Source organism: Melanotaenia boesemani, chromosome 11, assembly GCF_017639745.1.
Source record: "Melanotaenia boesemani isolate fMelBoe1 chromosome 11, fMelBoe1.pri, whole genome shotgun sequence".
NCBI classification, from domain to species: Eukaryota; Metazoa; Chordata; class Actinopteri; order Atheriniformes; family Melanotaeniidae; genus Melanotaenia; species Melanotaenia boesemani.
Window position 1 is genome coordinate 1771706 of NC_055692.1, and position 25737 is coordinate 1797442.

The window sequence follows — 25737 nt, forward strand, 5'->3', positions numbered from 1 at the left end:
CAGAGGTAACCATATACACATCTTTATTGGCCAAAAAGCAAAGGAAAAAGATATTCTGCAGAATGATTTACATACTTTATATATTTTCTTCAGGTTGTTTTAGTCTTTGTTGGGCGGAAGTCTCCCATTTTCTGCAGGATGGTTCTGACTGAAAAAGGGAACAGAAATGGGACATTCAGACACCTGAAGAACGGTGACGGAAGGTTCTGTTTAGCTTCTTACTGGAGGATTTATACACGATAACTAACGGCTGATGTCACCGTACACCCATCACACACTGAGGGAGCTTGTTAACTTCCTTCCAACCAACATTGGCTGAAAACACGGCTCCAGTGAAAACTCTATAAAACGGCCGTTTGGTCCCTGAAGACATAAAATAAAATAAAACCGGCTACGTTACATCACTGTTTAAAACATTAAAGTCTCTGTGTTTCTGTTACAGGAGTAAAACTGGAATTAATGACCTGAAAATTTTAAAATTGTGATTCCTTGAAAGACTTTAAAAATATGTGTAATAATTATAAAATAGTTCTTCACACTGATATAAATCTGGTTTGTGGGACGTTTACAGAAAACCAAAAGCTGTCAATCATCATTACATAAATAATAAATTAATAAATTATTATTAAAAAGGTTAACTTAATCATTAAATTATTTAATAACAAATAATAATAAAATAAATTTATATAAAATTATTATGTGATAATTAGAATACAGTGTTGTAATTATACAAATTTATAATTATTATAATAAATTATATTAATTTTACGATAGTTATACAATAATCTTATTGTTTTATTAATTAACTATTAAATTATTCTTCCTAAATACATTAACGTTACTCATCACGGATAAATAACTTTTGAATTGCTTAAACCTCTGAAATTCCTAAGTTTTGCACATCATGAGACACTTTAGTGAACGTTCACCCTGACCGAGCTGGTTCCATCTGAATGATGTAAAAAAACATAAATACATAAAAAAATAAAGTATTTTCTGAGGCAAAATCCACCACCAGCAGCCTTCTACGGACCAACCGGATCCAGAACCAGCAGCCTTCTACTGGTCAACTGGATCCAGAACCAGCAGCCTTCTACGGACCAACCGGATCCACCACCAGCAGCCTTCTACCAGCCAACCGGATCCACCACCAGCAGCCTTCTACTGGTCAACTGGATCCAGAACCAGCAGCCTTCTACGGACCAACCGGATCCAGAACCAGCAGCCTTCTACCGGCCAACCGGATCCACCACCAGCAGCCTTCTACTGGTCAACTGGATCCAGAACCAGCAGCCTTCTACCGGCCAACCGGATCCACCACCAGCAGCCTTCTACGGGCCAACTGGATCCAGAACCAGCAGCCTTCTACGGACCAACCGGATCCAGAACCAGCAGCCTTCTACCGGCCAACCGGATCCACCACCAGCAGCCTTCTACTGGTCAACTGGATCCAGAACCAGCAGCCTTCTACAGGCCAACGGGAGCGCGGGTTTGGAGGAGCCTTCCACGTGGGACAAGGCTTGAGGCCACTGTGTCGTTTGTAGCCGACGAACCTTCACTTCGACGTGTGTAGACCCTGAACTGGGACACAGCTTATATGAGAACGTTTTACTTTGTTTATACTCCAACTTCCTGCTGCTGCACAACATCCTGTTTTATTTTGTTTTTTTACTTCATTCACATTGCGATGGTAGTTGTTGCAACTGCGCATATATATAAAAAACTAAATAAATCAGATTTAATAGTCTACATGCACAAACACACCAGAGTATTGGGGAGAAAGCCAGGTGTGTTCATCTGATTCCTCATAATCAGATTAATGCCATTCAGTCTGTTTCCATGGACTCCAAAGATCTGATCATTTTCTGATTTCTGAAGTAACAGGATTATTCAGGTGAACATGTAAACATCATAATCTGATTATGCTTTGTCAGATAACAGTAATCTGATTATGAGCAATGGGATTAACACACCCAGATTTTCCCCAATACTCTGATGTCGTCGTGCATGTAGACCCGTATATCTTATTTATTTAGGAATCCTAGCTTAACAGAAGAAATCAAAAAGATGGAAGCGACATAGTCCAATGTGAGCGCAACACAGAAGAAAAACAAGGATGGTTTGCAGCTGCAGGAAGAAGGAGTATAATCTCTTATTAGCGTATTTGCTTCCACATTAGCCCAGCTTTTGCTAAGACTGGGCACCACCATGTTTAACAAAGACTGGAAGAAGAAATCAGATAATAGACTGAAAAATGGAGATCTGGTTGACGTTCAGGTAGCGGCGCCACATCCGATTATTAGAATCTTCCTATTACTCCCGGTTATCAGATTTGATGGGTAAATGGGCTTATAGTCAAAACCTTGACAGGATCTTTCAGACAAAAACAAAGACAAATTCTTTCTCCAGATGTAACGGTGTCATACAGACGTTCGAGTTCATGTCTGCAGCTCACTGGTTCGTTCAGACACTGTAAACCTGAAGATTATCACCGTTACAACATTTATTATTGGAGGGGTTTTTCCTCCTGTTGAATCACCTCGTTCTCACTTTCATTCAGTGTGTTTAATGTGTGTGTTTAATGTGTGTGTGCAGATAAGACAGTTACAGCCCAGCACATTGTGTTTTGGGTCTGACTTGTTATCCACGACCCCAACATTTCCCACCCGTCTGCTGCGTGCACACCCCGTGCACAGGCGTAGTATAAGTGTGTGTGCATCAGTCATTGTGAGCTGAGAGAGATGTGGATAAGAACATCAGCTAAATGCCTCGCTGTGTGTGTTGTTATAACTGGCGTCGCCCTGACAGGCCCCATTTGTCATCCCTGGGACCTCTGGTGGATTGATAACGAACAAAAACACAAACATAAGCGTCTGAAAATGAACTCTTGTCAGCTTAAAGCAACTTTTTCACAGCAGAGGAATGTGGAGCAGCATGAGCTGTGTGAGCACAGGGTTGCCGGTTCAAATCCAGGCTCCACCAGCAGCTAATTTAGGGCCGATTTATTTCATCTGAAGAGTGTCAGCTGTAATTATAAAAGGATTTAGTTTAAGCACTCTCAGAGGAAACATGCAAACATGAGAGGAAAAACATTTGCACTTAACCACGGATGGTTAAACAAGAAGTTAAAGGGCACCTCAGCCCACTTTTCTGCTTTTTCACTAATTCTGAGTATTTATTTTTTCCAGAGGAGCAGACAACCCATGAGAAAAGCACCGTCAGTCGCACCTTTTACGTCACATCATCGTTTTTCCATCAGAGGGAGGATTTAAACATGAGTTCACCCACTAAAACAAGACGATTAAAACCAGTTGCTGCTTTTCACTGAACTGTGGACATCAGCACCACACAGAGATAAACTATCAAGAATTCATTCACTCCTGTCCTTCGTTCTTTCTCTTTATATCTTCATCTCACTATCTTGCTATATACATATACATCTGTGATGGGTATCGGTGGGCTAAGCGGAGCGCAGCTTCGACGGTCGCTAAGGCAAAAACTCGGGCATGGGATGAGTTTGGAGAGGCCATGGAGAATGACTTCCGGACGGCTTTGAGGAGATTCTGGTCCACCATCCGGCGGCTAAGGAGGGGAAAGCAGTGCTCCGTCAACACTGTGTACAGTGGGGATGGGGATGACTCAGGACGTTGTGAGGCGGTGGAGGGAATGAAGACCTTCTCAATACCACCAACACGTCTTCCGATGAGGAAGCACAGTCTGGGGACCCTGGTGGTGGCTCCCCCATCTCTGGGGCTGAGGTCGCTGAGGTGGTTAAAAAGCTCCTCGGTGGCAAGGCCTCGGGGGTGGATGAGGTCCGCCCAGAGTTCCTTAAGGCTCTGGATGCTGTAGGACTGTCTTGGCTGACACGCCTCTGCAGCATCGCGTGGACATTGGGGACAGTTCCCCTGGACTGGCAGACTGGGGTGGTGGTCCCCCTCTTCAAAAAGGGGGACCAGAGGGTGTGCTCCAACTACAGGGGGATCAAACTCCTCAGCCTCCCCGGTAAGGTCTATTCAGGGGTGCTGGAGAGGAGTGTCTGTCGGATAGTCGAACCTCGGATTGAGGAGGAGCAGTGTGGTTTTCGTCCCGGTCCTGGAACAGTGGACCAGCTCTACACCCTCTTCAGGTTCTTTGAAGGGGCATGGGAGTTTGCCCAACCAATCTACATGTGTTTTGTGGATTTGGAGAAGGCTTTCGACAGTGTTGCCCAGGGACTCCTGTGGGGGGTACTCTGGGAGTATGGAGTGCCGGACCCGCTTATACAAGCTATCCGGTCCCTGTACGACCGGTGTCAGAGCTTGGTCCGCATTGCCGGCAGTAAATCAAAATCGTTTCCAGTGCTGGTTGGACTCTGCCAAAGGTGTCCTCTGTCACCGATTCTGTTCATAACTTTTATGGACAGAATTTCTAGGCACAGCCAAGGTGTTGAGGGGATCCGGTTTGGTGATCTCAGGATTGGGTCTCTGCTCTTTGCGGATGATGTGGTTCTGTTGGCTTCATCGGGACGTGATCTTCAGCTCTCACTGGAGCGATTCGCATCCGAGTGTTAAGCGGCTGGGATGAGAATCAGCACCTCCAAGTCCAAGACCATGGTCCTCAGCCGGAAAAGGGTGGAGTGCCTTCTCCGGGTCTGCAACAGGGTCCTGTCCCAGGTGGAGGAGTTCATGTATCTCGGGGTCTTGTTCACGAGTGATGGAAGGATGGAGCGGGAGATGGACAGGCGGATCTGTGCGGCGTCTGCAGTGATACAGACTCTGCATCGGTCCGTCGTGGTGAAGAAGGAGCTGAGCCAAAAGGCAAAGCTCTCGATTTACCGGTCGATCTACGTTCCTACCCTCACCTATGGTCACGAGCTGTGGGTAGTGACTGAAAAAACGAGATCGCGAATACAAGCGGCCGAAGTGAGTTTTCTCCGCAGGGTGGCCGGGCTCTCCCTTAGAGATTGGGTGAGAAGCTCGGTGATCCGGGAGGGGCTCAGAGTAGAGTCACTGCTCCTCCACATCGAGAGGAGCCAGATGAGGTGGCTCAGGCATCTGGTTAGGATGCCTCCTGGACGCCTCCCTGGTGAGGTGTTCCAGGCACGTCCCACCAGAAAGAGGCCCCGGGGAAGACCCAGGACACGCTGGACGGACTACATCTCTCGGCTGGCCTGGGAACGCCTCGGGATTCCTCCGGATGAGCTGGTGAATGTGGCCGGGGAGAGGGAAGTCTGAGTTTTCCTGCTTAGGCAGCTGCCCCCGCAACCCGACTCCGGATAAGCAGAAGAAAATGGATGGATGTCTATCCATCCATATATGTATGTATGTATGTATGTATGTATGTATGTGTGTGTGTGTGTGTGTGTGTGTGTGTGTGTGTCAATTTTATTTACAGGTGGCAGCGATGGGCTTTCAAAAATGATGACGTGTAATAAAAATATAATAAATATGGTGGAAAGACATGAAAATGTCTGTTTTATCAACTCTAAACAGACATAATGAAGAAATTTATAATATTTTAGTAAAAATATCAAATTTATTTCGTGAAAACACACCGCTTAATATCTGCAGAAAAATGAGTGAGCTGAGCAACAATCACATTTTATTTGGATTATTTGGTTTTTATGTGGACTTGATGACAGAGAAAGTCATTAAATGAGCTTTTTAAATCCCTTTTCAGGAGTTAATGTTTTAATGTTTATGTTATAACTGCTGCAGTCATGCTTCAAAAACCTTTAATGAAACATGGCTGATAATCAAAGACGTGTGCTCCTTTTTGTTCTGAATTCTTTTTCTAATTTGTCATCATCATTTTTCAGTGCATTTTATCATTTTTTCCCGACCGTCGGAGGGATCTTTGGTCCAGACAGAAAACCGAGGAGAACAGAGAAAAGCAGAGCGGGACTAGAATTAGTTTTCATCCATTGATTAATGGCTTTCTAAAGCAAAGCACATCCTAAGGTGCCAGCCGATCAATAAATTAACTGCCCAAATTCATCATTTTCTACAACAAAAGCTAATTATATAGACGGCTGCAGGAAAAGAAAAAAACACACACACTATATTAACAAGAGTTAATTTAGCAAAGCGGTGAATTCCTGCATGTGAGAGGACAGCAGATGTTTACAGCTTCACCGTCAACAGCAGCACAGAAATAATTTAATTTAGAAGCTGGAAAACAGCCACAAATGAATCTTAAACATAAAATACCAACATCTGTTTAAATGAAGCTGATAAAATAATCTCCTCTCTAGGTCCATCTGATAAGTTGACAGAATTTCAGGACGTCTTAATAAAAATAAAATATCTGGTCAAACGGCAGGTCAATCCTCTTTTTCCTGGGATTTACTTCGTTTTAGAGCTCGGGACAGTTCTGCTCCCACCGTCCTCTTCATCAGCGCCACCAGTTCTACTTCCTGTTTACACAGATATCTATCCAGCCAATCACACGGCAGTGTGTAGTCATGGTGGAAACAACTTTGAGCGTGACATGGTTGTTGGACTGCAGCTTGCCAAGCTCCACCCTTTAGGGTCGGATCGGTAAGATTAGAACCCCAACGTAAGGGTCCAGGATATTCTTGAACCTGTCAGAGTTTCTGTCTATAGAAATGCTCCAAACTGCATCCTGACCAGACTGACTGTGGAAATGTGGAATGGTTTAACCATCCTGTTCTTAGGTGTCACCTTCACATTGTGGCTACACAGCTTCTGTAACAATAGGATTGTTTTATGGAAGCTACAACAGAGTTCCACTTGTGTTCTTGTTGCTAGAGGAACGGAGTAAAAGGACGGACACAGGAAGTGTATAGGAATGAGTATGGGCACATGTTAACGAGACCTGAACTTAATAAATCTTACTACCCATTGGGTAGGAACGAGAGAATGTGTGGTCCAAGTGTGTGTAAACGAAAGACAGAAACAGCTTCCATCCTTAAAAGACGCCCTGAGTAATTTTTCCACCTTTAAACTCTGTGTTCCGGATTCGCATGATGACACAGGCTGTGTCCGAATGTCCACCCTACTCCCTAACCCCTTGTTCACTACATAGGGCTGCACTACATAGCACAATACATAGTGACTCATTCTTTTGGCAATTTGGACACAAAGCTGCCTTTTTTTTCCCTCACCGCATACCACATGACTACCAGCCGTCACCACAGCAACCACAACACGCATCAAGATGTCGTTCCAAATCCAATCCAAAGTTGTGTGTAAATATTTTTATTTTATTCCTTATGTTGTATTTTATTCTTTGTTGCATATCTATTCGATAAAATGTTTTTCGCATCCTTGCGCCCTTTTGAGCTTCTGCCCATAATGCATTGTGGTCTACATTGACCTGTCTAGTGACCATCAATGCTCACTACTTTTCAAGATGCATTTAACAGAAGATGTACTAACGTTCGCTAGCGCGTCTTTAACAGAAGATGCACTAACATTCGCTAGTCAGTCTTTAACAGAAGATGCACTAACATTCGCTAGTCAGTCTTTAACAGAAGATGCACTAACATTCGCTAGTCAGTCTTTAACAGAAGATGCACTAACATTCGCTAGTCAGTCTTTAACAGAAGATGAGCTAACGTTTGTTAGCGCATCTTTAACAGAAGATGCGCTAATGTTTGCTAGCGTGTCTTTAACAGAAGATGAGCAAACGTTCGCTAGCGCATCTTTAACAGAAGATGCGCTAATGTTTGCTAGCGTGTCTTTAACAGAAGATGTACTAACGTTCGCTAGCGCGTCTTTAACAGAAGATGCACTAACATTCGCTAGTCAGTCTTTAACAGAAGATGCACTAACATTCGCTAGTCAGTCTTTAACAGAAGATGCACTAACATTCGCTAGTCAGTCTTTAACAGAAGATGCACTAACATTCGCTAGTCAGTCTTTAACAGAAGACGAGCTAACGTTTGTTAGCGCATCTTTAACAGAAGATGCGTTAATGTTTGCTAGTGCATCTTTAACAGAAGATGAGCAAACGTTTTTTAGCGCGTCTTTAACAGAAGATGTAAAATTGTAAAAAAAAAAACTGCATAGATCAGATGTACGGGTTGACATGTACAAAGACGTTGACATGTTGGGGAGAAATTTATGTGTTAGTCCGATTTCTCATAATGTCAGTTAAATGATGAAATCAGATTATGACGTCTACATGAGGGCTGGAACTATCTGAATACTGGCTCCTCTCACCTATAATTTATTCAGCAACCTATTGGACATGTAGGATGTTTGGCCACAAGAATCAGCTTATTTATAAAATGTTTTTTTTTTTTAATGTATGGAAATAAGACATACATGTTATATACAGGAACACAAACAACCAAATAAATAAACAACAATTATTAATATGAGTTGAATTTGTTATGTGTGTAGCTGAACTCGTCCGGGCTCATTTTGCATCTTATAATTTAATGAATAACTGAAACTAGCATAACCAGTAATTATAATAACTATAATGTTAGCATGACTATTAACAGAATAACAACACGAAAATGACTTATCATAATAAAAACAGTAATTTTATAATAACCACAACTATAAAAGCAACTTTTATAATAGTAGTAACAAAAATAATAAAAACAATAGTCATCATCCTCATCCTTTCCACTGACAATCAATAATAATAATGTTTAATTGCAGCCAGACCAGCAGCTGGTTTGAGTTGAGTTCTTCCACAGAAAAAACATTATAAAATCTGGATAAACTTTCAAAGTGTCAATAACAGCTAATTTGTGAGGTTATTGCTGCCGGCAGAAAGCCTGACAGACTCTTATTCTTTTAGATTTTTGTCTCATTTAAGTGTCAGTGTGGTTAAATACTGATGCTGGAGATCATTTTTATTTATGATCTGCTAATAAACACATAGATGCCAGATTTATAGGTCAAAATCTTTAAATGGTTTCATTTTTTTGTAATCCACGTGGTCATAAATAACCGGGGAGCCGTTAAGAGGAAGTTTATGGAGGCTTAAAGGGTTCATTTCCAGCGCAGGGTAATTGAGGCCGTATTGGTTTAAATCCATGAGGGTTAGTTAGCGCACAAGTGACGGTAATTCAATTAAAACATTTGCAGTTCATTTACACTCAGCAGCACACACACATCCATAAATACATGAACAGGCTCCAGTAACCTTGGTATATATAAATACCCGGCTTTAAAGCCGTGTCACATTCATTTACATAGCAGCATGTTGTTAAGGCCCCGCTTTGACATTCAATTAAAATGTTTACATTTCTGCTTAATTAATTCAGCAGATGGTGGCAGGAAAAGACAAATGGACGTCTGGTTTGACAGGAGGCCAATAACCACACGCGTGCACGTGTGTGTGTGTTAAGGTCACGGCAGGCTGACTATTATAATTCATCTCTACAGGCGTGTATTCAGCAGGGATTCTTTTCTGTTTTTCAGCTTTACTTCCTGCAGCTGAAGCGGAGCTGCATCATTCTTCTATTTAATGTCGGAACGAAGCTGCAGGTTCGCTGCTTTCTGCCAATCAGGGAGGAAAATTAAAACCTTCTGAGCTGAAGCCTCATTTTTCCTGTGCCGACTTCTGACAAATTTACATTTGACTTATTTCACTAATTTAAGATGTTCAGATCGATGCTGGTCTCTGGTTTTCATTCGGTTTAACAACCGGTGAGAAATCATCATTTTAATGGGAGTGTTGTAGAAACTGGACTTTCTAGCTAACTTGGTTGTGATTGTGAGAAAAAGAGCAGCACCACCACACCACCCTGCAACAGGAATGTTTTAACACTATTTATCACCACATCAACGCCACATGGTTTCATTAACAGAAGCAATAAACTTATTTTTAACTGCCATGTACATAAAATTACATTATTAACAATAATTATGAAATTGAAAATTTAAGTTAATTAAATATGTTAATATTTATATTTAAATATTATTTTATTATGATTTTCATTATTATTATAATTATATCCTAAAAAGTTCAGTCGTTGTACCGACTTCCGTATAATTTATGACTTTTTCCCTTTTAGCTTTTACTTTCTGTAACTTATCATTTATTCATGATTATTTATTTGTCGATTATAATGAAATTAGAAAACTTCTTCCAATAAAAATTTATCTTGTTACTTTAGAAAAATCTGATCTTTTATAATGTAATTTTTTTTAATAGAAAACATTAGAATTTTATTTCTGTATTTTTAGTGCTTCCATAACTGTTCCTTCCTCTCCTCTCCTCTCCTCTCCTCTCCTCTCCTCCTCCTCCTCCTCCTCCTCCTCCTCTTCCTCCTCAGTGGGCGGTCTCTGATCCAGATCGGCCCAGAGGGGAGGTGGTCTTGTGATGTAGCCGGGTTTGAAGCACCGTCTCCCGGCCCGCCTCCCAGCTGAGATTCCCCCGTGGTTCCGTCTTCTCGCCTCGGCTCGTGTCCTCCTCCAGCAGGACTCTCCTCCTGGACAAAGATGGAGCTCCGGACGATCCTGCCCGCTGTCCTCGTGCTCTCCGCCGCCTCGCTGCAGCCGGTGACCGGCGCGGTTTCACGGAGAGGGCCGAAAGTCACCGAGAAGGTGGGTGATCGCGTTTCTGCCGCATTTATTTGCATTAATCCAAATCCGCTCTCCGTGGCCGCTTTCCACGTTCTCCGTGGGTATCTGTGCGTAGCGAGACACCGTGCGCGAGCAAGAACACGGAAATCCGCACGCGCTTCATATTAGCGGAGGGGGGCGTGCACACTTGTCTCTGCGTGCACATCTGCAGATTCTTCCAGAACACGTGGAAGAGCCCACACGCGCGCGCGCACAGACACGCACACACATCTGGTTTGTGATGATTGTGAGGACTGACCTGAACCATCACAGCTGGATCTCTAATCCGGACCCAGACCAGATTCTGACCTGGAACTAGACCTGATTCTGACCTGGACCCAGACCAGATTCTAACCTGGTCCCAGACCAGATTGTAACCTGGACCTAGACCAGATTCTGACCTGAACTGAGGTTCTAATCCTGACCCTGATCTAATTTTAATCCGGACCCTAAAACCAAGTCTCAACCATTATAAATAATTTTTCTACACATTCACAGGAAGTCCCTTTAAGCTGGAGTGCAGCCACACTGTTCCCATCATGTAGGAAACACGCACACACAGCCGTGCACAGCTGTACACGTGTCGTCCATTCAGACCCTGCAGGCCGTCCACATAAACACAGGTTGGCTCTGACCTCCTGTGAACTGTGAAGAAATGAATGTTTGATGCACAACAAAGCGCCAGAACAGCTGCTTTCACTTAGAAACTGAAGATGAAATATAAACTATAAATATATCTGTAGACGAGCTGAGGCCATGCGAGCGGTGTGGCAGGTAACACCAGCTCAGATTCTGTTCTAAAGAAACCACAAAGCAAAACCAGGGCCGGGCCTTCATGAAAGGAAAGGAGGCGACTCCATCCCAGAGTTCCTGATAGCAGGGACAGTGAACGCACCACCAGTAGATAAAGATAGATGTCATTAAAGGGGTAGTACACCCAACAACGTGTTATTTGAGTTGTACCATCAGTTTTACTTAATCGTAATGAAAACCAACTACACTGTTGATAAAATTTATATTTTTAAAATTTATTTTAAAAATGGCTCATAGCGCCCTCTACAGGGTAAAACCCGACAGAGAGGTTATCTACCCATGAGAAAATGTTAAAACCCGCAGCCCCTCCCTCCAGATGCAGGTAGGCGGGCCCCCGCCTTGCAGGCATAGAAAGCCACGCCCACCAACGTACAACTTCTCTGGTGTAGATCTGCTAGTTTCAGACTTCTGTTCTTCCACAGAGTTACTGATGAAATCTTCCTGCGATGGGACGGATTTGTGCTTCTGAGGGTGTAAAAGTAAACCGGACTTTATTCTTTACCTGCTGATCCTCATCTGGCGACAGACAGCAGCTCAGATCGTAGCAGCAGCAACTTCCTGCAGCTGCCACAACCTGCCGCGAGTCTCCACAGCTTTCCAGAGCTGCTGGAGCTGCTGACAGGCAGCTAACAGCTAACAGCGCTAACGGCTCACACTGATACGTTCAGGACCACCTGGTTCATGTGGAGCTGAGCAGATTCAGGAGGGGAGTCTTCCACCTCAAAGATGCTCTGTGGCGTAGCTGCGAATCTCACTTTGCATCTTGCCAGTGAGCTGAGCTGCTGCCTGTCAATCATTTCTACCTGTGTATCCCGACCCGCCCACTCTCCACCACCTGATTACCCCACACCTCCCACCCAAGCGGTAACCTCTGTCGGTTAAAAGTGAAGCCTATGCAGAAGAGCAAAAAATTGCAGTTCCCCCCTTGTCCACTAGGGGCTTGCTCCAAAACAGAGCACATCCCCATAGACTCCCATTTATTTAATTAGTTATTTAATCTTGAAATTCAGCATAATTAGGAGCGTGTCCTTTTGATTGACATGTCTCCAATATCCGCAGCAAGAAGGGAGAGTGTAGCACAACCGCGGTTTTTAGCCAGCTAACAGCGTGTCTTAGCTTTAGCCCGCCTACCTTCATTAGCCGGTTAAGATAAGCTAAGCTTTATTTATCCCCTGAAAGGGGAAATTTCTTTGCCACCACACATCTCATACATACACAATAACGTGAAACACGAAAAAAAACTTAAATATGTAAAAAATACTAAAGACATAATAATTTTAAAAAATCTACATGTGTTCATTAAAAAATCTGACAGCTACAGGAACAAAAGACCTTCCGAAGGGTTCAGTAGAACACTGAGGCATAACAAGACGGTCACTAAAAGAGCTTTTGAGACGATTAAAAACATCATGTAGAGGATGGTGTTCAAAGAATAAAATTGTTTTCAGTTTGGACCCAGTTGTTTTTGCCAGGGTGAGGTCCAGAGAGTCAGGGGTGATGCCGATCACAGCCCCAGCTTTTTTCATCAACTTGTTAATCCTGTTTTTGTCATCCTCACAAATGCTGCTTCCCCAACACAACGCAGCATAGAAAACAACCCTGGCTAAAATTCCCTGATGAAACACAGACATAAGGTTTCTGCTCACATTAAACGATCTGAGCCACCTCTTTGTTCATTTTAAATTTTAATTTATCATCCAGAACAACAAAGTACGTGTAGGATTCAACCACCTCGATTTCATGACCCTTAATAAAAGTTAATGAGGGCTCCTCTTTCTTCTTTCTGATCAGTGTATACTGATCAGAAATGCATGTGCACGGATCAGCTTGCATGTGCATGTGGAATTTTGAGACTCAATTTCACAAAAACATGGTGTGTTCAAGTGCTGGTGAAAAGCTGGGTCATTTGGATTTTGATCTGATCCTTGAGTCATTTATTCAGTATTTAAAATGGGAACAGCTTTTTCTTTTATGACCCAGACATTCATGTTATTTTTTAAAATAATAATGATCTCTGTATCCAGGTGTTTTTTGACATCACAGTGGCGGGTCACGAGGTGGGGAGGATCGTGATTGGTCTGTTTGGAGAAGTCGTCCCTCTCACTGTGAATAACTTTGTTGCCCTGGCAACAGGGGAGGTAGGATTATGACTAATTGGCTTCATCAGGCTTTAGTTAGAATCATATTGGAGCGTCATCTGCATAGCAGTTAATATGTATACCATACTATCTAATAATATTTCTGAAAGGAAGCAGGCACAACGTGAAAACTATCGGTCCAAGTACAGAACCCTGAGGAACTCCATGACTGTGTAAGGAAGACTAATTTACATGAACAAGCTGGAATCCATAAACATGACATAAACCAGCCTGATCTGGTTCCTTTAATCCCAATAACATGTTCCAGCCTCTGAACTAGAATGTTCTGACCTGCGGTAACGGATGCAGCTCTGAGATCCGGCAGGACCAGGACAGACTGGAGTCCGTTATCTGAGGTCATGAGAAGATCATTGGAAGATCAAACTTCAGTGCTCCGAATGCTGACTAAAGCACTTCAAAACGATTATTTCTATACAAACTGGCTGGGTTAAACAAGAAGTTTAGGACATTTTCTAGCTTACAGTTGGTCAGGATTTAACTCAAATATTAAAAAAATTAAATGTAAAGTTGTTTACAATAATTTCTGTCTGCAAATAATATTTTAAATGCAAAAATTTCTACACAAGGAAATGTGAAAAAAATAGATATATTTTGTTAATTTGACCAGAAATCTGTTGTGGCTTTGTCTTAATTTAAACGTTTGATGTCTGCAGAAAGGTTACGGCTACAAAGGAACGAAGTTTCACAGAGTCATCAAGGATTTTATGATCCAAGGAGGAGACTTCACAGCAGGAGACGGGACTGGAGGTAAGAGGGAAACTCAGAGCGATGTTTTACCATTCAGACCTAAAAGAAAAGTGTTTTAAAAATCCACAGAAATTTCTCCAATCCACCACATAGGTGCCAGTTATATCCTCCAAGCAGCATTTATGTCTGTCAAATAAATAACAACAGTACACTCATCTTCGGTGAGATTTTAGAGTTGAAATAAAATATGTTTCCCCCCCAAAAACCACAATATTCTTGTCCAGGTCACAGTATCTATGGCACAACGTTTGCAGATGAAAACTTCAAACTGAAGCATGTAGGAGCTAGCTGGGTGAGGGTTACTACTTTGTTGATAGTTTCAGTTTTGACTGAAGAATCCAAGTTATCCTGATTATTGTGAAATTTGTGTGCACCAGGTGAGCATGGCCAACGCTGGTACAGACACCAACGGGTCTCAGTTCTTCATCCTGGCTACCAGAGCACCGTGGCTGGACGGGAAACACGTGGTCTTTGGAAAAGTCCTGGACGGGATGGTGGGTGGAATTACAGGCATTTTCCTAAAAGTTGCTAAATGTTTCGAATAAAAAATGACCCCTGATGCTCAGATAAAGAACGCAAAACCACAATCGCGTCACAAAACTTACAATACTAATTCAAATAAAATTACTAGAAATACCTACAAAACCATCTCAAATAAACACTGGACATCAAAGATTGTTATAGAAGTGATACTTATGAGAAATAAAACTGATCCTGAGACTCAAAACAATTAAATTCTCTCTTTAAAGACAAGTCGTTATTTTACAACTCTAATACCAGTTGAGTCTCTGTGTAAAATGTAAATAAAACCAGAATATAATGATTATTAAATCTCATTCATCCATATTTTATTCCCAGTAGAAGATAAACAACACATCAGAGGATGAAACAGAGACGTTTCACCATGTGATGAAAATATGAGCTGATAGTGAATCTGATGGAAAAAGTTGGAACAGGAGCAACAAAAGGCTGGAAAAGTACCTGGTACAAACCAGAAACACCTGGAGGAGCATTGGACAACTAACCAGGTTACCTGGCAACAGGTCAGTAACATGACTGGTATAAAAGGAGCATTTCAGAGAGGCAGAGTCTCTCAGATGGAAAGATGGACAGAGCTTCACCAATCTGAGACAAACTGGATCTAAAACTGGAAAAATTTCAGAAAAATGTTCCTCAGACTTTAAAGATCCTCCATCTACAGTGTAAAATATCATCAGAAGATTCAGAGAATCAGGAGGAATCTCTGTGTGCATGGGACAAGGCTGGATGCTGGTGATCTCCTGCATTAAAAGCAGACATGATTCTCTACTGGAAACCACTGCATGGACTCAGGAAGACTTCCAGAAACCACTGTCTGTGAACACAGTTCACCCTGAAACCCACAAACGCAGGTTAAAGCTCCATCATGCAGAGAAGAAGCCAGATGTGAACAGGATCCAGAACCAGCTTCTTCCGTCTTCTCTGGACTAAAGCTCATTTAAAATGGTCTGAGGCAAAGTGGAAACCTGGATGAAGATGTGAACTAGTTTGTGGAAAGCATGGACAGCGTGTCCTGCAGACTAAAGAGGAGAGGGAGCATCCAGCTTGTTATCAGTGGACAGGTGAAAAGCTGCATCTCTGATGGGATGGGGCTGCATTAGTGCCTATGGCGTGGGCAGCTTCCACATCTGTGAAGCTCCATCAATGCTGAAAAGTACATGGAGGTTTTAGAGCAACATCTGCTCCCATCCAGACAACGTCTCTTTCAGGGAAGACCTTGCAGATTTCAGCAAGACGATGCTGAACCACATCCTGCATCCATCACAGCAGCATGGCTTTACAGGAGAAGAGTCCGGCTGCTGAACTGGCCTGCCTGCAGTCCAGACCTTTCACCAGTACACAACATCTGGAGCTTCATGGAAGCAGAAATCCAGCAACCAAGGTCCAGGACTGTAGAGCAGCTAGAATCCTGCATCAGACCAGAATGGGAGAACATTCCTCTCCTAAAACTCCAGCACCTGGTCTCCTCACTTCCCAGATGTTTCCAGACATGTTAGAAGAAGAGATGCTACACCATGCTGAACATCACCCTGGAACTACTTTTTACACCATGCTGAACACCACCCTGGAACTACTTTTTACACCGTGCTGAACACCACCCTGGAACTACTTTTTACACCATGCTGAACACCACCATGGAACTACTTTTTACACCATGCTGAACACCACCCTGGAACTACTTTTTACACCGTGCTGAACATCACCCTGGAACTACTTTTTACACCGTGCTGAACATCACCCTGGAACTACTTTTTACACCGTGCTGAACATCACCCTGGAACTACTTTTTACACCGTGCTGAACACCACCCTGGAACTACTTTTTACACCGTGCTGAACACCACCCTGGAACTACTTTTTACACCATGCTGAACACCACCCTGGAACTACTTTTTACACCATGCTGAACACCACCCTGGAACTACTTTTTACACCGTGCTGAACACCACCCTGGAACTACTTTTTACACCGTGCTGAACACACTCTGGAACTACTTTTTACACCATGCTGAACACCACCATGGAACTACTTTTTACACCATGCTGAACACCACCCTGGAACTACTTTTTACACCGTGCTGAACATCACCCTGGAACTACTTTTTACACCGTGCTGAACACCACCCTGGAACTACTTTTTACACCGTGCTGAACACCACCCTGGAACTACTTTTTACACCATGCTGAACACCACCCTGGAACTACTTTTTACACCATGCTGAACACCACCCTGGAACTACTTTTTACACCGTGCTGAACACCACCCTGGAACTACTTTTTACACCGTGCTGAACACACTCTGGAACTACTTTTTACACCATGCTGAACATCACCCTGGAACTACTTTTTACACCGTGCTGAACACCACCCTGGAACTACTTTTTACACCGTGCTGAACATCACCCTAGAACTACTTTTTACACCGTGCTGAACATCACCCTGGAACTACTTTTTATACCGTGCTGAACATCACCCTGGAACTACTTTTTACACCGTGCCGAACATCACCCTGGAACTACTTTTTACACCGTGCAGAACATCACCCTGAAACTACTTTTTACACCGTGCTGAACACCACCCTGGAACTACTTTCTCCACCGTGCTGAACACCACCCTGGAACTACTTTTTACACCGTGCCGAACATCACCCTGGAACTACTTTTTACACTGTGCCGAACATCACCCTGGAACTACTTTTTACACCATGCTGAACATCACCCTGGAACTACTTTTTACACCGTGCTGAACATCACCCTGGAACTACTTTTTACACCGTGCTGAACATCACCCTGGAACTACTTTTTTCAGACGTGTTGCTGCATCAGATTCACTATCAGCTCATATTTTCCATCACACGGTGAAATGTCTCAGTTTCATCCTCGGACATGTTGTTGATCTTCTACTGGAAATAAAATGTGTTGATGAGCTTCTGGTTTTATTTATATTTTACACAGCGTCCCAACTTTTTGGGGACTGGGCTTGTTCTGGTGGTAAACCTGGTTGTGAGGTGTGGTTTGATGAAGAAATAAATATGCTCATTTAAGGTTAGTTAGATTTCAAACATTCTCATGATGGCTTCATGTTTCAGGATAAATCTGAGCTACAAATTCTAAAATATTCCTTATATCTGAAATGTTCAAAACCTTTCATTTCTTACTTTATTGGTATTTTGTTCTTATTAAAACAATGTATATTAGTTTGTGTTAAACAAATGTAGTGAGGAAGAAATGAAAATAAGACAAATATATGATGGTAGTGTCCAGTTCTAGAAAGATCCATGTTGTTATAAATCATTTCCTGTATAACGTCTGGTTGTGTCTGTTGCAGTCTGTCGTTCACACCATTGAGCTTCAGGACACCAACGATAGAAACCTGCCATACACCGAGTGTGTGATCGTCAACAGCGGAAAGATCCCCGTTAAAGAGCCCTTCGTGGTGGAGGTGGAAGGCTGGACACAGAATTAAATTCTTATAGACCAGTGATCAATCAGACCTCACATTTTCATAGTGCCAAATTTATATATTCACTTTATGGCTTTAGCATTTTCACATGCTAATGCTAGCATGGGTTTATTGTGATTTTGGTTTAAAAAGTCTGGATTTAGGCTGTTGTGCAAATTTAAAACAGGTTTCTTACAATATCAGTGCCAAAAAAAGAAAGATAACCACTCTGACCTGCTAGATAATGTTAGCATGTTATCATGCTCCAAATGTTAGCAGAGGTGGGTTAACTAGCTAAAGCTGTATATGACGTCTGATTTCTACTGGATGCAGAAGCAAGTCTAATATATGTTAGATTTTTCTTTATTATTAGAAAGCCAAACAGGAAATTGGTCAATTTAAAAAATGTGTATGTAAAGTTAATTTATTAATTTATCATTCTTCTATTATGAAGTAGAAACTAAAACATATAAGCAAAAATTAAGTGGTTTGGTGTTTGATGTGTGCTTGCATATAGATAGATAGATAGATAGATAGATAGATAGATAGATAGATAGATAGATAGATAGATATCATAAAACTGTATGAAAACCTGGAGATATCATGAAATTGATTGCATTTTTTGGGCGCAGAATTGATCGGGTTCGCTGTGGTTCATGGCGTCTCTGAACAACATGAGATGCTGCAATCAGGTCTGCACATGCTCAGTTGAACGTTTTCTGTTGCCATGTGTTCCTGAAGATTCTCAATGCAAAGAGCTGCTCCTAGTGGTCCGATTCGAAGGAAATTCTTAGAATCATGATGTTTTCTTAGAATTTCTGCAACAAAAGTGAAGAGTAGATCCTAGTAAAGAGAAAATCTATTCCTAAAGAATCTCAGCTCTTCAGAGAGTTTCTCAGACAGGGTGTTAAGAGCAGGGAAGAGGACTTTTTAGAGGCTTAGCACTTCCCTAAGCAGAGGAGAAAATGGTGGACAGAAGAAGCACATGACATATTCTCCACAGTGAATTAATTACACGCTACAGATTGGATCGTGAAGGAATCATGTTTGTGGTTGTTCATGAAATCTACCTCTAACACTTTTATGCTCATTGACCACCTGAGCCAGGAGCAAACACTGCTCCTCCGGCCAGGTGGGTTTCCTTCTTGTCTGTTCACTGGTTGGTGGAGGATCTCGATGCCGACCAACTCTGCTTCTATAGGCCGGTTAGCAATCACAGACAGATAGAAGCTGAGCCATTTTACCCTCTTTAATACTAAACAGAGCCTGGTAAATAAATGTAAGCAAATAAACTTTCTACACGTTCTGTAGGGTCATTTCTATTTATTTAACAGAGTTTTTTTATGTAAAATATTATTTAGAATCACACAGATTAGATTCAGTGATTAAGTCTGTTGATCTGACAGTCCATTCTCCGTTATCTCCAAAGGTCTATTTTTATCTGGCTTTTAGAATCAACCAATCACAGCCTTTGAAATGATGACTCATACCTAGAACAGGGTCGATCACACCTCCTCATTGAGAAAGGATGTCTGTCCATTTCTTGCTCAGAAGTCCCTGAAAATGTTCTGGAATCAGTCCAAAGCTAAAGCTGTGTCCCAATTCAGGGTCTGCACACTTCGGAGTGCACAGACAATGTAGTCCACGGAGTGTCGTTCATAATCTACAGAGTGCCCTACGTAATCTACGGAATGGCCTACGTAGTCCACGGAGTGTCATTCGTAATCTACAGAGTGTCCTACGTAGTCCACATAGTGTCATTCGTAGCCTATGGAGTGTCCTATGTCCACGGAGTGTCGTTCATAATCTATGGAGTGTCCTACATAGTCTACGGAGTGTCCTACATAGTCTGCGTAGTGTTATTCGTAATCTACGGCGTGTCCTACATAGTCTACGGAGTGTCCTCCGTAGTCCACGGAGTGTTATTCGTAATCTACGGAGTGTCCTACGTAGTCCATATAGTGTCATTCGTAACCTACGGAGTGTCCTATGTAGTCCACGTAGTGTCATTCGTAACCTATGGAGTGTCCTATGTCCACGGAGTGTCGTTCATAATCTACGGCGTGTCCTACATAGTCTACGGAGTATCCTACGTAGCTTGCACTCCGATGCCGCTTACTGTTTGTGAAATGAGACAGCCTACCAAGCCGACAAGAATTTCTCATAGCAGCAACGTAGGATATGAATCACTCAAACCTCTAAGTTTGCATATCATAGGACACCTTAGTGAACGTTAACACAGACCAAATTGGTTCTACCTTAAATTTTAACTGGATATTTAAAAAAAAAAAATTAATAAAATACTACACAATTTTGATGCCGCCGTTTAACAAACACATTTTTAATGTATTTGGTTTTGTCACATTTCTACTAAAGTGATGTAAATGAAAAACGTTCACTTCGGAGCATTTTTGCTCAATCGCCTTCGCTGCCGGCTAAGTAGTGCGGTTCGTCGGGTGGGTTCAGAGGCACCTTCCACATGGGACAGGGCTTAGCGCCACTGTGACGTTTGTAGCCGACAAACCTGCACTTCGAAGTTTGTAGACGTAAAATAGGACACAGCTAAAGACTCCTTGCTAGGAAGTTTTAGGTTAAGTTTGGAGCTCTCTCAGAGGATTCTCAGAATCTTTAAGAATATGGCTCGTGGTCTCCGAACTCAACTTTAACCCACTTTATTCTTTTCGTTTATTAAACTTTGCTAATTGTAAACATGAGAAATATTTTTGGTAGTGAATTGGACAGGATGTGCACACGAGTATCACACATCAGGCAGCAACTCGCATTAGCTTAAAACAAGCTAATAGTTTTTATATGTTAGCATACATCATATTCAGTGGATGTGCTAGTTAGCATCATCAGTTTGCATCAAAATATACAGACAAGTCGTTGGATTTACCAACATTTGTTTTCCTGTTCTGTCTGCTCATAACCCGAGACGGATGCTGTGAAACTAAACATGACGTGTATCATGGAAACTTGCACTTTCAGATGTAGCTCACGTTGCCAAATCATTATTTACCAAAACCAGATCTAATGAGTAAAATATCTGTTTAAAGAATGTTTATATTCTTATGCAAAACTCAGCAAGTGACAGGGACCACTTTATCTTGTGAAGCTTTTTAGCTGAAAATGTAGAGTTTTTGTTGCACATTCAAACACATTATGCAACATATCTTAGCAACAATATCAGCACAAATCATGTTTAAAAAGTAGATGTTAGTTCTGCTCATTACTGATTTTAAATGTTGTATTCTGTTGCTGTGACCTTGTTAGCATTTACTCCTTGCTGGTGTTCTAATGTAGAAAACTGACTTTCATGATGTCATTAACGTTTGTGAAGCATTTAAAACTTCTTTAACAGACATTTTGGGATTTTTGTTGTTACCATTTTCATTTATATACTTGAATTTTCTGCAATAAATCTGCTGATGCAAAACAATCTGAGCCAATGTGCATTTTCTCTGGCTTCCTTTTTCTTCAGCCTTGAGGTGATTTTCATCAACTTTGCCTGGTGTCAGAAAGCTATAAATCTGATGCATTATATTAAGAGGGAGCAGGAAAAAATCCACCACAGGATGGACAAAGTACTCCGTCCTAAATAGATGCATGCAGTCTGAAGAAGAGAAAATATCCAGCGAGCAGCAGCTGTCTGGACCAGGATGCAGCAAAAGACACACCGGGTGCCTCCTGCCAGCTAAGAACAGGAAACTGAGGCTACGGTTCACACTGGCTGCGTTTCCATCACCACGTGACTTGCACAAAACCTAAATATCACAATAAACAACTGGTAATGGAAACACCTACATTTTGACAAACCTCTCAAATATGACTAAAGTTTTTACGCTCTCATGAGGTTTTTCAGACGTGTCGATATAGAAATATATTGGAAAAGTGTAACAGGAACAGTTTTTTTCACATTTACACGTCCCGGACGTAACGTAACATGACCAGTTCATTCCAAATAAAGATGGCGCGGTATGAGTAGATGCAGGAGGAGACGAAAATCCTTTTACAAAGAGTTCTATTCTATAGTCATTTAGCAGACGCTTTTATCCAAAGCGACTTACATTTGAGAGTAAGAACAACACAAGCATGAATTCAAACAAGATGGACGTCATAATTAAGTGATAGTCAGACTGCTTTGAGTCCAGTTGGACCAGGTGCTGTCACGTAGTGCTAGAAGCAGTGCATATCATTTTTTTTTTTTTTTTAAGTCATTTTATTTAAATACAGGATCACGATTTCATCACACAATATCAACTTTGGCATAGGGCACACAGCTTCTTCAGTACTTGGTTGAGCCAAAGAGCTGGACACTTTCTTTCTGCAGCCCTGAGTCCAGGTCTCTGTGCTCCCTTAGAACCATGGACTGGGAGGGTTTTGTCTGGCTGGATTTAACACCAGAGGACAGAGTTTGTCCAGAGAGGAGGCGAGAGAAGAGCAGAGTGTTTCTGTAGCCTCATTAACAGACAGTAAGGAGAAGTCTGAGTGGGAAGGGAGGGTAGAGTAAACCTCATCAGACAGCTGTGTAGGTCTGAGAGATCGCAAGTTTCTGCGATAGGACGCCATTTTTGGAGCCGCTTGATTGACATGAGGAAGGAAGACAGAGAATTTAAATGCCGTCTTTGGTAGCAAACAGCTAAATAAAAGAGTTTTACAAAGAATTATAATCTCCTTTTTTTAAAAAAAGAAAAAAAAGAAAATCTCAAAAATGTGTTCTACGGGGAAAAAATCATTTTTAGTGGATTTTTGTAATTGAATAGGTATTTATTTTGGGTTAGAAGTGAAGACTGAAAGGTGGAATAATATTAATTTATAATAATTTTACAGCTATATATTTTTGTCATGACCAGTTGATCTGAGTAATGATTTTCCAGCACATGCACCATCAGGAATTATTAAAACTGAAGGTTTAACTCATCTCCCATTTAGAGGAATTCCTATTTATTAGGACTAGCAGCTGTAAATTTGATCCATTTAATCTTATTTTTATGTTAATACATTTGCATGCCACATTTTAATTAGGGAGTTATTTAAGTTCATAGAAGTTTTTTGAAGTTCTCCACCCAGGGTTTCCAGTACTACACAGCTCTAATGAGTCCTTGCTTTTTCAGCACAGATGACCAGATTCCCAGTATTTATCCTGTACTACAGCATGCACAATGAGCTGTGCAACAACATTAATAAAGCCTGTTTATTGTGTCATTTTAGCCAAATGTTCTTTATTTTTGTGCAGCTGGAGCAACAATATCTCCAGTTTGCAACCTGTTAACCCTTAAAATCCTATATTTCCTCCCAAAATGGCTTTTTGTTGACAAAGATTAGTTTCGGAGCAACAATTTTACTGGACCTTTGCTGATGTAACAGGAGCATTTTTGTTGCAGATAGACTGCAGATTCAGATTATCAGTTATGATTGTAGCTGGGAATGGTATACATCATTCACATCTCAGAGGTCTTAACTTACCAAGGGTTTGTAATTGGGATACACTGATACCACATTTTTTTCAAGTACTTATATTTGAATACTTGCCAGTACCGAGTACCAGTATGAGTACTAACCCCATTACAGCTCACTGGTAAGAGGTGTGGACCAGAATGCCAGATGCAACGACTGAGTGGTTAATGTGTGATATATGGGTCATCCTGCAGCTTCTTCTGCATGTGAGGCTGGAAAACGGTCACAATCTGCAGAAATAAAATGTTTTTGGTGAATTTGGGTCACCGCTGTGACAAAGCTCTTAAATATGGACGAAACTACCAAATTAAAAATAAATACAGAAATCTAAAAATGGCTCAATAAAGAAATTAATAGAGAAGATGATGCTCCAAACTGACCATGGAAGAGCTGAGAGATGCAGCCAGGAAAGGGTCACTGCCTTCGGCCAGCCGGCCTGTCCTGACTGCTGGTACCCGACTATGAGGGCTGCGTTTATTTATCAAATAAAACACCCACCAAGTAGTTGAATTTATTTATTTTTCCTTACTTATATTTGTCCTTACAAGTGAGGGAAACTTGTATGTTGACAGAATTAAAGGAATAAGCTCTACAATCCGGTGGAAGCGGCTGCGGAGGACCCAGACAGAAAGAAGGGAAACGGTGGTTCAGGGAAGGTTCTTTAAATTTGAGTCCTTCAGCAGACGTTCATTTAGAAATGATCCAGGCAACGTTCTCTGAGCATCACAGCCAGCTTTACCAGAACCTTCAGCCTGTTAGCTGCCTCTCCGGTACTGATCCACACCCAGCAGGAAGCTATCATCAGATTGTTTGATTTCCAGCTAAAAGAGCAACATGCTGAAGATCCTGAACAGAAATTACTGTCGGCTTAAAACCTCCACGTCCCTGGAGAAAAATCCAAGGGAAGAAAATCCAAGATTGGAAACAATGAGGATGTAAGTATGAAAAACAAGCCCTGGGTGACCCCTGAGCTGAAGGCTCTGCTGAACGAATAAGATGGCTTTCATTTCAGGAGACATGGAGGAGCTGCAGAGAGAACAATGGGAACTTTAGTACAACATCAGGAGGTGCAAAACAGCCTAAAGGCAGAAACTGGAGCAGCGCTAGGAACAAAACGATGTCTGGAGAGGTCTGAATCTCTGGCCACGACCTCAGGGCAAACAAGCTGTTTTTCAGCTGATTTGACTCTGATCTCAGTCCCCATCCATCGGTCTCCCATCTCTCCACTCATCTCCTCTCAGCACCCCAGCTCATCATGGTCAGCTCTGCTCCTCCCCCGAACCTCCAGTTCCATAGGTTTTAAAACATGGCGTCCAGTATGTCCAGTGTCTTTATTAGCTTGTGGAAGAAAATGAGGAAATAATTCGATCAGCCTCTCATGAACTTGATCCACAGGTTATTGTTTTTAAAAACGGTGGTTACCACACAAATTCAGCGAAAAGATGCCGATATCCGGCAACATGTGATCCCAAACTGACCAATCATAATGGAGTACCTCCGCGTAGCCGTCTGCGAAGCAGGGGTGCACGTCTGGTCTGGAGGAGTTTGCGTCGAGCCTCTGCAGAGCTACGCCGAGCTTACGGCGGTTACACTGACGCAAACGCAACCATAAATCCGCCTTGAGCCTGCTGGGAGAAAGTCCCAGTCTTGTGGAAGACCTCCTGTGTGGTTCCAGTTTCCAGAAAAGCCCACTTTAGGGAACTAAACCACTGTAGACCCATCACCCTGACCTACTATCTGATGAAGACCATGGAGAGGATCATCCTTGGCCATCTTCCTACCCAGGTGAGCTCTATGCTTCGACCCGTTGCAGTTCATCTACCGACCTGGCGTTGAGGTGGATGATGGCCTGCTGCAGGTCCTGTTTCACCTGGAGTCGCCTGGGAGCTCTATGAGAGTCATGTTCTTTGACTTCTTCAGTGCTTTCAACACCATCCAGCCATTACTGCTGCAGGGGAAGATGGAGAAGGCTGGCGTGGACCATCAGCTACCTCAGTGACAGTAGGTGAGGATGGTGACAGTAATTTGAAATGGAACGAAGCCCATGCAGACA

At 42.2% G+C, this 25737-nt stretch overlaps 1 protein-coding gene across 2 annotated transcripts; it reads left to right on the forward strand.

The window, feature by feature from the left end:
* Positions 1–10274: 10274 nt before the first annotated feature.
* Positions 10275–21666, forward strand: LOC121649543 (peptidyl-prolyl cis-trans isomerase C). 2 transcript variants are annotated; one of them, XM_042000464.1, is made up of 6 exons: positions 10275–10511; positions 13367–13480; positions 14155–14248; positions 14473–14540; positions 14626–14742; positions 18114–21666. In XM_042000464.1, exons 1-6 carry the CDS (start codon positions 10407–10409, stop codon positions 18249–18251), a joined length of 636 nt encoding a protein of 211 aa, XP_041856398.1. In that variant the 5' UTR covers positions 10275–10406; the 3' UTR covers positions 18252–21666. The 2 variants fall into 2 exon arrangements, with proteins under 2 accessions (XP_041856398.1, XP_041856399.1); XM_042000465.1 differs by having other exon boundaries at positions 14473–14525.
* Positions 21667–25737: the final 4071 nt, after the last annotated feature.

Bases quoted from the DNA above. Each gene is read 5' to 3' on its own strand.
- LOC121649543 (XM_042000464.1), top strand. From the start codon at position 10,407: ATGGAGCTCCGGACGATCCTGCCCGCTGTCCTCGTGCTCTCCGCCGCC. The intron at 14,249-14,472 runs GTAAGAGGGAAA...ATTCTTGTCCAG, and splicing joins AGCAGGAGACGGGACTGGAG to GTCACAGTATCTATGGCACA. The intron at 14,541-14,625 runs GTGAGGGTTACT...TGTGTGCACCAG, and splicing joins AGCATGTAGGAGCTAGCTGG to GTGAGCATGGCCAACGCTGG.